General features: G+C 48.5%; 1 protein-coding gene across 1 annotated transcript in view; it reads right to left on the bottom strand.

Annotated features, from left to right (window-relative positions):
* The window catches only part of MICAL2 (microtubule associated monooxygenase, calponin and LIM domain containing 2), a 146,954-nt gene that overhangs the window by 25,761 nt on the left and 107,369 nt on the right, over positions 1 to 13,824 (bottom strand). The window contains exons 28-30 of the mRNA XM_018076037.3: positions 6,708 to 6,900; positions 3,556 to 3,728; positions 2,213 to 2,287 (exon numbers count right to left, since the gene is read on the bottom strand). Coding sequence (XP_017931526.2) covers positions 2,213 to 2,287; positions 3,556 to 3,728; positions 6,708 to 6,900 — 441 coding nt within the window. The remainder of the gene's footprint in view (positions 1 to 2,212; positions 2,288 to 3,555; positions 3,729 to 6,707; positions 6,901 to 13,824) is intronic.

The following is a 13,824-nucleotide window of genomic DNA, read 5'->3' as shown; positions in this document are numbered from 1 at the left end:
AACATATGTGTTTTGGGAAATATGTCTGAAAAGGAGACAGATTTTTTTCCCTGTGACTGATGATCATATAAAATTCCTGTAATCAAATTGGATTAAATATAGAAACTATGACTTAGTGTTCCTCCAGAGACTAAAAAATGCCTTTATTCTGTTCCCACTGTATGCTGACTGTGCTTTACACCTCATTTTAACAGCGTACTTGAGGTTCAGGCAGATTCATGCAGCACAACCCTCTCAAAGGCTTCTAGCTCCCTCTAGAGCCCTTGAGGCACGTGGAAGATTTTTAACAAAATTATGGGAAAATTAATTGGCAAACCATTAAGTAATGTACTTGCTGAGAACAAGCTGAAAATTAGTTAAGAGGGATGCCCCCCTTCACCCCCAATATTCTCTTTCCTCTCTGTCTTTCTTACCCCCACCTCAAATCTGGAATAAGCATAAATTTTGACTGAGCTTTCAACAAGTGAGATCAATTAAGGCAAGGTTTTAAATCCAATCCTTTGGTGGAGCCAAACTCTGGTGTATATGCCAATCCCAAATGCTCAGAAGCAGAGCCAAGGCTGACACAGATGCCATGGGCCTTGGAGAACAACCTGCTCCACCTTCTCATCCTAGGCATGGCAGAGCCTTCCCCTGGGTGGTACACCCCGTGCAGCCTCTCCGAGCACGGCAAAGCCTCATGCCTTGGAAGTGCAGCCCTGTCTGCTTGTCCATCTGCCACAACTGCTTCTCTGGGGATAGACCAGAGGGAGGCGAGGGTTTGCTGAAGCTGAGCTTGGTGGGAGCCTTCCCTCAGGACCATGAAATAGCCCTGTAGATACTGTACTGAGATTTACTGAGTTATCCCAGACTTGTGGCATCGGGGCCTCCAAGGGGCTGAGGGAGCGTAGTGACAGTGCTCGGTGCTTTTGGGATCTAAAAATTCATCCCACAGTGGGCACCTGCAAATGATTTTGAAGCTTTCTTGGGCACTCAAAGCAAGCAAGTCAAAATGCCTCTGCTTGAGCACTGGTACTATAATGGGCACAGGAGTCCTACTTGTTTCAGAAGCAGAAATACAACTTGTCTGAAGGTAATTGGGACTCCAAGTGGCAGCAGAAATCCCCCTTGTTGCAGAGGGAAGCTTAGGGCAGGTTAAAGAGCAGCTGTCACCACCATTCCCCAAAACCCACTGTTTCCTGAACCAGAAACTGTGGCACCCGGTCACGTGCACAAAGCCCTTCTTTCTGCTGCTGTACATTCACATTTCACACTTGGGATTGTCAACACTCCAGCCTATAACTGCATTTCTAACAAAGCTTTGACAGGGTTTGAGATGCTGGTAAGCTCACCCAACCCCAATACTGGTGAGGTCAATCCTGGCAGGTACCTGCCAGTCCTCAGTGGGATCCCTCAGTGGGATCTTGGGATGAAAGTGTGTGCACTTGCCAAAGGGTTGTGCTGAAGGGGGACGGGTAACACAGTTCCAAGCAGCAAGGATGTGACTAAGGGTGGTTGGCTTGTCTGGGGACTCTAGCCCAAGAGAAAGGTTACCCAGATGCAGCCTCAGCTGTGAGGGGTGACTACACTGTTTCAGAAGTGAGTAGAGAACAGAGCCAGTCTGTCAAAGTCACTACATTCCTGTGTGATTCCCATGGGCAAAGACAGGTCAGCTCAAACCAAGGGAAACTGCTGGAGGACAAGAACCAATAACACCTGTTTTCACCAGCTCAGCTCTTGGGACAGCTGTTGGCTTTCTCTCTCTCAGAAACCCAGAAATATTACCTGGTTATTTTTTTTTTCCCAACAGAAAAGAGGTGACAGAGCACCTGTGGAAGGATGCAAACAGGCACCTCCAGCAGCATTTCAAATACGTGACATGATGTTAGACCCAGTGTTGCACCTGATCAAAAGCAATTGGTGTGGGCAGGGCTAGAGACAAAATATGCAGCTCTGGGATAGGAGTGCATGCTCTCATCTGGAGAATTAAAGAGGACACCACTCACTGATGGATGTAATTACATAGAGGACAGTCACACAGAAGGGGAATTCAATCTTTCAAGGATGAGAAAATGGAAAAGAAATATTTGATGTGTTTTAGATCTGTTTTCTCATCTAGAGACTCAAAATACAAAACTTGTAAAGGAAAAAAGGGGAAGCAGATAATTAAGAGACAGAAATATCAAAACCAGCATGAATAAAAAAATACAGTCACTTCTCAGGCTTTACTCACTTGTCTGGAGTTTTCTTCTCCAATTCTGACACTTATTTAGGGCTGTGGAGTGAAAGCTGTTGGCTCTCTGGAGTGCTGAAGAGAAACAGGAAGGACACAGGTTCAGCTAATGCAGCAAAAGTCGAAGACCGAAAATGGAGATGTTAAAAAATAAAAGTAGAGGAAAAAAACCCCCAGACCTCTGGCACCGGGGGTGAGTTTTCCAAGCAGCCTCCAGCGGCCCCGGCCCCCGGCGCGGCCGGGAGAGGGCAGCGCGCACACGCCGCGGGATGCCGGGAGCAGCTCCCGGTGGGAGAGCCCAGGAACCTTCTCACTTATCCCCAGATCGACACCGGCTCTTTTCTCCGAGCAGTCGACACGAGAAGGACGGACAGACAGACAGACAGACGGGCGAGGGGGCAGACTGAATGCGGGGTGGGAGGGTGGAAATGCGCTGGGTGCACCCAGCTGGGTGAGGATGCAGAGCCAAAACAGGCTGCTCAGGAAGATCTGGATAACCCGGCTGGCATGGCGGGGAGGAAAGTGATGGTGGTAGAAAGATGACTTGAGCAGCCAGGGGTGGGGGACAGCATGAAACTGGGGAAGAAAAAGGATAAAACCCTTCAGTAATATGGGTCACATGCTGCTGGGAACTCTTTGGGGTCTGCAGCTGTCCTTTTGCCCTAAACAAGGGCCTCATTATCCAAGAGTCAATTCAAATTGCTGTATGAAACCCCCTCTTTTCTGTTTGTATTAAAAATGCATATATGGATGTGGGGGTGGGTGGGGGGAGATGGGAAGAAATGAATGCTGATGGCCTTATATTTTCTGCAAAACAATTTCTTTGGCTATTTTTAGCACATCTTTTAGTTCTGACTGGGTTCAGAAATGAGTTTCCATTTGGAGGCAGATTGTTCCTAAACCTTTCCATACCTCCCTGCTGGCTAATATCATTTCCTCCTTGTGTTTTCACTGGATAAAAAAAAGATTTTAAGCAGATACTGGTAGAAACACAAATTGCACGAAGCAGAGTTCTCTAGTGCTTCCCAACATCACCCTTGCCCAGGCAATGCTGCCTAGACATTTCATTGACTACTAACAACATCCAAACTTTTTACCTGGGGGAAAACATTCATCCCACCCCTGAGAGCTAAATATGAGGCACAACTGCTCCAGGTTACCCTGCCTCGCAGAAATGGTGTTTCAGTTACAGCACCAGAAAGGCAGAAACACCCCAAACAAAGACACCACTAACAGGTACAACCTAACACTACAGGGAGCATCCTCTGCTTTGAAACCTCTCCCCCAACCCTGCTTGAAGCCCTCAGAATACATCAGGAGCATCAGGTCAGGATGCTGCTTACCATCAGCAACTTTGGATGTTTTGGAGCCTTCCTCTGGCACCACAGGGCTCCTGATGAGCGATGCCCACCTCTGGATGGGGCTCGAGCAGGCAGGGGGCTCCAGCAGCGTGGTCTGTCCTTCACTCACTTCAGAGTTCGATGAGTCACCGTTGAAATCAGACTCCAGCTCAGAGCTACCGGGAAAAAGGGCAAGATAGCAAGAAAGTGGGACATTTCAGGAGGTATATGGCACAGAGTTATTCCCCTGCAGTGCAATAAGCACTGGCATCAGCACTGACAGCAGTGTGGGTGCCTCAGAGAAATAGGTGTTTGGCAGCCAGACCCGTTGCCCTCATGTTCCCTCTTTCATCATCCTCGTTACAGGACTGTAATTTGCTGTAGGTGCTATACAGCTGAGCTATCCCTATTCCCATCAGGCTTTGCATTTGCACCCACAACCAGCATCTGGAGTCAAAGTGCCACTGAGAGAGACTTGGGGTGAAACATCCCACTGCTTGCTTAGCAGGGACTGTACAACTTGCCTGCAAGACTGTACAACAAGATGAAGTAAGGGAAACAGCAATGCCACAATTGGCCTGGAAACAAGGCATGAGGGTCAAAACTCTACACTTCTCACATTTTTTGCACAGATTTTTGGAAGTAAGAGGTATCCATAAGGAATTCAAGAGGAGGAAGGAGCCAGGAGGAGAGGTGTGAGGACAGCTGTGGGACCAGCAAACAAGGCTTAGTCCAGAAGTTGAAGAAAGTTGTAAGCATTAGTCTAGAGAGAGAGAGAGGACTGAGTGAAGCCACATGAGCAGCCTTCAAACATGCAAAAGGTGTCTACAGGAAATAAAAAAATAAACTCTCCTTGTTCCTAGAAGCCACTGGGACAGCCCATGTAACAACAAGCTCAGGGAGGCACCCGAGCCAATCACAGCGGCAGATTATGGCATCCCTTGCTTTAAATGTAATTAAAAATATGCCACCCAAACACATGTGAATGGTACAGACATCATGACCTTGCCTCATGGCAGAATGACAGCTTGAGGTGATTATTAGCCCTTTTTCCAATAATCATGCCATTTCTTTCATCTCTGCACTCCAGACTGCAGGGAACAGATACTGTCAGCCCTTCTGATGTGACCACATTCTCACCACCAGCATAATCCCACTCAGCCTATTTTTAATGCAAACAATACTACTAACCTAATTCATAGATTTACTGTAATGATTAATAGTTCTGCCTTAAAAAAAAAAAAAAGAGGAGCTCACACCATGAGCAATCCTGTTGGCGTGGCAGGAGAATGCTGCTTTGTGTTTATACAGCATTGCTTGCAGAGCCTGGAGGAAGAGGAGGTAAAGGACAGGCTGTAGACCATGCAAAGCCAGGATAAAAGCCATACATCCAGGTAGCACTCACCATCCCTGCACTCTGATCAAACCAACAGTACTGGGAGGCCAGGGTGGGCAAGACAGCAGGGATGGGAACATTGCTCCAGGTGTGCAGCTCTCGGCAGGTTGAATCAGAGTGGCCTGATATTTCACCGCTAAAACATACTTTTTAAGGTGACTTTCAAGCAGCATCAAACATACATATATATACATATAAAAATCTAAATATATGAAGGCTTTGATAGCCGAGTCCCTGTGTGGATGGGGAGATACCACACTGAGATCAGGCAGAGTGCCATACCAAAGAAAAAGCCCTGCCATCAACACTGATTGATATCTTTCTGTTTTAAAGAGCAAAAGGTTTATTTTCCTTGGCCAGTAAGGAGGTAAATGCTCCAGCATGAAGCTTCTCCTCTGATCTCTGCTTGGCAGGTAGTTATTATTCACAGTACCTAAAGCCCTGAACTGCAAAGCTGTGTCACCGAGCTGCTCGTTTTCCCAGTCCCACTGAGCTCCCCGCGGACACAGCCCAGCAGTGCCATTTGTCACTTGCTATTTCTCTTGTCCCCCGTTTTTAGGCAGGGGCTGGTTTGCCGGAGCAGCACGAGGGGAAGGAGGAGCAGGAGCCTGACCTGGCAGCCCTGGCACTCGCCGCGCCGGTGACAGATGCGGCGTCGCTCGTCGTGCCGTGTCCCGCTGGCAGAGAACCAGGGGCCTTGTCGTCCAGCCGCGGGGGCTGCCGCAGGGAAAGGAGCTGATCCCTCAGATCAGAGGGATTAGCCGGCTCTCATCACTGCCCGGGCGCCACCGCGAGCGGGAGGGTATTAGCGAGGGATACAAGCACATGCTCTGGAGGGGGAAGGGGGGGGGGACTGTCAAAGAGGTGGTAAACCCTTCCCTGTGTTCTCCATTTCCTCATAGGAGAGGAGCCCTTGATCGGTTCATCCTTCCCTGTAAGAGCACCCAGACCCATGTGTGGAGCACAAACCACTGCAGAGAACAGCAGAAAGTTGCATTTCTCAGAGCATTGCTCTCCACCATCTACACAGCACCACAAACAGGTGTTTAAAGGATGTCAGGAATCTGAATGAGCTTCCCTACAGAGCAATAGTGTTTGCAACAGTTGGCTTCGGTTTTGCCTTCTTTTCTTTTTGTTTTTCCTTCCCCCCTTTATTTTTTTAGTTCTCAGTAAGGAAAGCTTCTTTACTCAGGAGATATTCATCTAATCTTTAGGCAGAATGAAATCTCACAGAATCCTGTCCAGAGAGCAAATATATTCTAATGTGCATGCAGAAATTGTGCTTCCTCTGACAGCTCCTCAAGGATCATGCAATTTCTTAGGGGTGGGCAGGCTCTCAAATGTCCCAGAAGAGGCCCAGGGTGTGGAGCTGCAGGATGGTGCCCAAGGTGGGAGGTGGCTACGTCACAGGATGCACCTTTTGCCACAACACACCCACTGTCTTAATCCCTGTGTTCCAAAAAATGTCTGTCCCAAGAGCTGAACCCAGGCTGATCAGGGCAACGTTTTTCCCTCTGATTCAGGCCCCTGTGTGGGATGTGAATGTTTGAAGATTTCCTGCAAAGTGAGTCATGTGCCTGGGGGGATTTATGGCTTCGGTTAAGAACAATTGTTATTCTGAGCAGTTTGTCTTGTTCTTTTTTTCTTTCCCCCCCACAGTTGTACACACAACAGTACTATGTTTTGTCATACTTTTCTTTACCGGTCCAGACAAAAATCAAACTGGGTTTTCTATAGGCTTACTCATATTTTAAAGTACCTGCTTGCATCACTGGTGACCATGACTCGGATGGCAAGAAAGTTATGTTCAGTCATCTCCTCCTCAGGGATGATCCTTATGGCAGAACACCTGGTGGAAGGGGGTGAGAACCAACTCTCCGAGCCGCAGCACCCAGGGATGCTCTTCGCCTTCTTGGGGGAGGTGGGCTCATCAGCCAAGGGCAGGCAGCAGCCTGGAAAAGCACAAAGGTGATAGCAGAGTGTTAGGGGAGGAGGGAACCACAGAGGGACTTCGTTCCTTCAATCAAGTAGTCCTTGGCAAATCACGGGTAGTTTCTAGTGGTGCCCTGTGCTGTCCCCAGAGGTGTGTGCATGGACAGCCTGGCATAGCAAAAACATCCCTTCAACCCAGTACAGCCCTGTCAGGTCTCCTCAGCTTGGATTCAGAGAGAAGGAAACTTCAGGGGCAGCCTCAGCTCGTGCAGCTACAGGTCCTCGTGCTTCTCAGTGGGATGGCCATCAGGCTGGGTGCCTGGTGGCAGCACTAAGACATGTGCCTGCCACACAAGTAGGGATTTATGGGCTCCTTTCTGGCCTCCTTTTTACCTGTGCTTGTGGCAGAAGGCAGGCAAAACAACCTTGCTTGGGTGGCTAAACCTTCAGCCTCATACTACAAGTGTAGGTCAATTTAGGACAGTGGGAGTGAGCAAAATAAACACAGACTCTCCAGGTTATTTTTGATCATGTACAGCAAATACACTGATTTGGGAAAAGCAGCAGCATCCCAGTAGTTAAACAGCACTATCCCTGAACTGTGCATTCAGGCAGGATGAATACAGAATAAAGTCAAGTTTCCCTTGCAATTCCCTGAGCAACCTCATCCATCCACAATCTCCTGCCCAAGTAAATACAAACATATCAGCTGCACAAGTTCCCCTGGGGCTCAGTGCAGAAAGAACAAATGACAAGCTCTGGGAGAGTGGTTCTGCTTTGTTCACCTCCCACGTGTGGTGCTTTCACCACATCTAATTCAACACTGGTGCCTCTAATTTACACCTATATAAGTGGAAAAACATCAGACCTCAGACATGGCTCATTTTCTTATCTATTAGAGCAAACTATCCAGTAAACATCAGTTAAACTCCTATTTAATTTGCTGCTCCTCCATTTGTTTCAGGAGTGCACCCACTCCATCCTTGCAAGGGTTTTTACCTTGAACACCAAGTGCTTGCAGGGGCTCAACATGGAAAAGAAACCCACTGGGAGCAAGAGCACTACAAGTGAATCCCAGACACATCTGGAGGACTATGCACACCGCAGAGCCCGAGTGCTGACCCATGGACCTCCTGGAGAAACAATTCCCTGCCTGCAGTCCCTGGGCTGTCACACACAGCTGTTCACCTGCAACCAGAGACAGCAGCCACTGGGCACTGCTGCTATGCTATGCCTTTATTTTGTATGATTCAGGCTTGCTGCTTCTGTAGAGCAAGATGTGTCCATATGAAAACATGTGCTCAGGGCTCTGCATCCAGCTCAATAGCAGCCATGTGTTCCTTGACTGCCAAGATTCCATTTCGTTTAGGAGATGGAAGAAATTCATATCTCTCTGATTTTTATGTCTGACTTCTACTTTGGCCCACCAAGGCTACCCACCCAAAGGTGATGTGAGCAGTGCACAGCAAGCCTGGCAGTGTTTGGGCAACTCAAGGAAGTCCACGAGGTGGCAGGGCATGGCTGCCCTTCCTCACAAAAACACATGAAACATGAGCTGGGCTGGACCATGATGTGCCATTTCTACTCTCCAGAAGCCAAGTAGAAACTGGTTTTGTGAGCCAATTTGTAAAACCCAAATCTTTCAACTTTCTCCTGAAAAGATAGTGCATTTTATACAGCAATCAGAGCAAACAAAACCAAATAACAGTTTTCCAGCTCTGTCTATAAACTTTGTACCCATGCTGGCACTAAGCACTGCCTGAGGCCACTGCAAGCAGCTGTCAAAGAAAGTCAGTTTTGCCATTTGCTTGCATGCTCAGTATGTGTTCCCTTCCCACCCCATGCATTAATGCTCTCCCTGCCACGCTAACAGGAAAGAGGAGAAAACATGTTTATGACTAACAGACACACAGCTGGAGACCATCAAAACCCACAGACAGACAGACTACCTACAATGATTCCCAGCGTGGTTCCCGAACATGAACAGATTTCCAGTCAACAAGTCCCTCTTCAATAGCTTATTACACATCCAGTTTTCAATCATCAGGGACCTGTAATAGAGCTGGTGAAGGACCTCAGGATGTCACCCAGGACACCAGAGGACAGTGATGGATGTAACTCTCTGAAGAGTTACATTTCTGTGCTTTCTGTGCTTGCTTTTTTCCTATTGATTTTCTTTTTTTTTTTCCTTTCTTTTTGGTATCACCACCTCTTCTCCTTGAATTCTGCACCCAGAAGCTGACCCTCTCAGGAATCTGTTAGACAACAGAGTCCTTTCTGAGCAAGATAAGTTTACATTCACAGTGATACTAACCACATTTAAGATCAGCATCCTGCATTAGCATCCCTGCCCACACCAGGGGGGTTGGAATAGTCCTCTATAGGTCACTGTCAACCCAAATCACTCTAGGATTAGAAAGCAAAACCACTCCTTACTAGCATATTTTATCAATATTTGTACTGTGACATATAAATTTGAATTAGTTATGTTGCACTCAACTCCACAAAAGCAGAGATTAGATCATTTTGGTGCTTCAGTACATGGGATGCCCACATGTGCACTGACTCCAACACTGGGTCACACATTCTGCAGTACATTTGGAAAGATTAAGTTGGTACTGCTCTCCCTCATCACAGGGCTGCACCTTGGGCGACAGGCACAAACAGGAGGCAAAGACTTCCCAGAGGCCCAAGGGTCAGGGTTTCTTTGTAGGCTCTGCTGATGTTAGGTCTCTCCCAAAAAGCAGCCCCTTTTGCAGCACTGAACTGACCCCCAGCCCTGTAGGCAGGTGCTGGTGGTTACACCCAGCCTGGAGGAGAGTTTTCAATCCCTGAGGACAAAAGGGGTATGGACCGAGTACAGGCAGCAGGGACTTGCTGCTGCTGGACTCGTGTAAACACCACAGGAGAAGAGTGTGGCCAATTCAAACAAAAGCCTGGAGCTCTGCAGGCCTGGGTCCCACCTGGCAATCATTACCTGCCCCTCCACAGCAAAGTAAACATGCCCAGTCGGCCACCACTGTTACTCTGCCGCGGGCCAGTGCTGCCACTAATGTTTAATGAGTATCAAAAAGGAGAAATATGTCCTGATACAAACAAGGGGTTCAAAAAGAAAGCCAGGACTTCTTTAAAGCTCTCATTTTGCACAGCTAGATAAGAAGGGTTACCTGAACTAACTTCTCCTGAATCAGCCCAAAGGCTGAGTATTTACACAAAAGTGAGGCGCACATTTATGCTCCTGAACAGAGGCTAGGCTAAATTAGAAGCAGCCTGTGTACCTCTCCATTCCACCCTCACAGCTATCCCTGAATCCTGAACAGCCACCCATTCTTGCAGCACCAGCACGGTCCTCAGTGAGACATCAGCACAGCAAGGCTGAGTGGGGGGATGCTGATTTTCTGGAAATCTGACTCCAGGGCAGAAACCAGGCTTGAAACATCAGTGCCCTCATTCCCATCACACTGCAGGTGGAGAGTTAAGGACCTCAGACTACTAGTGTTTGAGTCCTTTCACAAGTCTGTGCCTGGCTGTACTTCCCACATCAACCCACTTCTTTACCAGAAGACACAAAATGGCATTACTGCTATTCCCAAAGGGCAAGGGGCATATGGGTGGACGAAGCCACTCATCTGAGATTATCCAGGCAACCCATGATGCTGCAGGCACCTCCATGGCAAGTCAGAGCTCTCATCATCATCAGGTTTCACAGAATCTCAGAATGGGTAAGGTTGGCAAGGACCACAGGGGGTCCAGTGGTCTAACCTCCCTACTCAAACAGGTTCATCCCAGAGTATATGGCACAGGATCGAGCCCAGATGGTTTGTGAATATCTCCAGTGAGGGAGACTCCACAATCTCTCTGGGTAACCTGTTCCTGTGAGCAGTCACCCACACAGGAAAAATGTTCCTCCTCATGTTCAGATGGAACTTCCTGTGCATCAGTTTCTCTCTGCCTGTTGCCTCTTGTCCTACTGCTTGGCACCACTGAGAGGAGCCTGGCTCCATCCTGTGACACCCTCCCTTTAGCTGCTGACAGACATTGATGAGTTCCCCTCTCACTTGTCTCTTCTCAAGGCTGAACAGGCCCAACTCTCTCAGCCTGTCCTTGTAAGAGAGATGCTCCAATGCCTTACTCACTTCCTACCCGGGACAGGAGATTTTCTATTAGAAGCTAAGAGACTGAGTCAGAGGAACTGGACTTTATAAATGTAAAAGCTAAAAAGGCATCCCATCTGCAGGACGGAAAAGGGCACAGCCCCATTTCCTGCCCATGCAAACTGGTGCTGTGCCACTGACCTCTGCGTGCAGCACCAGACGTTATCAGAGGAAACCCCAGTCCTCAGGAAACAGTCACTCAAAATAGCATTTGTGTAAGATCTTCCTTCATTTCCACCTTGCCCACTTCAGATTTCCTATTCTCTATACCTCAGCATGCTAAAGACCTCCATCAGGAAATTGCCTGCTCAGTTTGGACTGGAGTCCCCTACTAATCCTTTACCAAAACATTCAAATAATTTACCCTGGGAACAGGGGGTGGGGAGAGAGCGTGGACAAGCTGTGCATGGGAAGGCGTTAACCTTGTGTCACAGTCAGACCAGGTCTGTCACGCTGCTCTTCAGCTGCAGGAAGGCAGCACACACCACCAGTCAGTTAAAGTGGAAGTGTCCTGACAACAACTGACTCATGTTTTCTAGGTACTGAAGTTTCCTAAGGCAGTCAGTGTGAACAAGCCAAAGAGCTAACGTGCTCATTTCCAAATCCTCTGTGTCCTCTGGCATTGATCTGTGCAGGGGTGAGGGAAGGGAGCGGGCAGGGCAACCCTCCGGCACTGCTTGGCCAGGAGCTGCAGGGGCTTCTGCAGCTGGTACAACCCAGGGTGTTTGTGCTGTTTTATGGTCTACACTACTGCAACTTGCTATCTGAAGGGCTGGTGGGATTAAGGGAATTTAAGTTTTCCATTCCTTAAGCCGCTGTTAACTTCTTCCTTACTCTGCTGTCATCCACATATGATGATCCTTCTCACCCGTAACGCTGCCCCAGTGCCTTGTTTTGGTCACACCATTGCCTGTTTCATTAATTTCAAAATTCTCCTCTCTCATGCCAAGCACATTGCACCTTGTTGGACTGATCCCCCACCTCCTGGTTGCCCTTTCCCCAGCAGCCCACCTCAGGGTGATGTCCCTACTACCACCTGCCAGCCAGAAGACTCCTGGGTGCTCCCTTCCCTCTTCTTCCAGCTCCAAACTTCAACAGTCCTCACCCAGCTACAGCCTGGCTCTGGTACTGAGCTGGGCAGTTTTTAGGGCTGGGGATATCTTGCTTCAGGTGGACCTGGCCAAAGACAAGGTGTTGGAGGGGCTCTGCTTTCCAAAGCAACGAGAACAGCTCTGCGGTACCACAAAACCAGCCTCACGCTTCCTCTTTCTAACACACACGACAAGGCTGCAGGTCTCAAAGCAAGAGCAGAGCCAGGCTGGGTGGAAGTGCACTGGCCAGGGACTGCCCTTCACTGGGGGCACAGTGTGGGCAGGAGGAGGGGGGGCTACTCTCACCCTCACTAGCCCAAGGGCACTGCCAAAGGGCACGCTGGGCCCTGGTGTAGTGTGGGTGACCAGCCTTCAGAGAACATGCTGCCCACCCAGCCAAAGCCTGCAGTGAGCTGATTTACTTTAGTACCAGACCTGCAGCAGCACTTCCACACACAGGCCCTACAGCCCATCTCCTCCCTGCAAGTGTCTCTCCTCAGTCAGAGCTCTCCTGATAGGAGCCCTTGACTGACTTGCATTGAGAGCAAATAACATGGCTTTAGTTTGTTTTGTTTTGGTTGTTTTACTTGTAATGCAAGTGGCAGAGCTTAGCTGCCTTCATCTACTTAAACAGCAGCAATACAGTCAGTGATTTCAACTGAACAATCATGTATTCATCTGGCCCTCCCACTCAAACGCTATGAAAAATGTGGATAAAAACAATTTCTCCTTTGTCTGCATTTCAAAACTCACCTCATCCTCCTCACATGGGCAGAGGAACAACTGTTTTTCTTACAGGGCAAGGATTTAGCTAGACCCTTTGGTAACTGAGAAGTATTCCTAAAGCTTCAGCCGCAGGGCTTGTATGCGGGTCAGCTCTCACCCAGAGGTCAGGGCTGTTCAAAACTCACTCCAGTCTATGGGCTTGGCCTAACAGCCTCTGTAGACCCCAGTGACAGATACAAAACCCCTTCCAGTAACACAGTTTTTCTCTCCATTAAGTGTCATACAAAGTGTTCTCAATTCAATATTGTGCCAGCTCACCCTTGCGTTTGAGACAGCAATGTCTGCACCAAGCCTCAAATGAGTCAGAGAAGCAGCCTGTGAGGGACAAAGAGGTTACGAGAGCTCTGTAACTCTAGGGAGGTTTACAAAAGTTGGAGCTAGGCCTTATTGCAGCTGCACAGACGTGGTCAAGGAACACTAATCCTCAGTTTTCCCCCACAGAACCAATAATCCAAACACCACATTAATTTCCTCACTAAATTAGTGAGGACACTTGGACAGCAAGACCATCTTCAGCCAGGTTGTGGCTTTTGGGTGGACTTCCAGGAACTCACAATCAGATCCAGCTGCATCTGCAGCCGAGTGGACTGGATCACTCAGGGAAGTTTGTACCAAGGAGCAGAGAAGGCAACAAAGCAACCCAAGCCTTTAGGATGACACAGCAAGGCTGTGCACTGCACTGCCAGCCTGCACACAGAGCCCCCCCTCCTTCAAAATCTTTCACCCCCCTTAGGGAAGGACAGGCTGCAGGAGGATGCTCCCATAGCACAGCTGCAGAGCAGGAGTCAGGCAGCACTGGTACCTTGGCAGGGGCCTGTTTCAAGCTGATTATTAAATTTGAGAAACAAAGAGTAGCTTGTTTACAGCTTGGCAAAGCAGCAGCTTTTAATTGGGAATATAGTGGTGGTAATTG

Source organism: Manacus vitellinus, unplaced genomic scaffold, assembly GCF_001715985.3.
Source record: "Manacus vitellinus isolate BGI_N305 unplaced genomic scaffold, ASM171598v3 scaffold_30_pilon, whole genome shotgun sequence".
NCBI lineage: Eukaryota > Metazoa > Chordata > Aves > Passeriformes > Pipridae > Manacus > Manacus vitellinus.
Note: the sequence above shows the minus strand (reverse complement) of the source record. Positions and strands in the feature narration are given on the sequence as shown.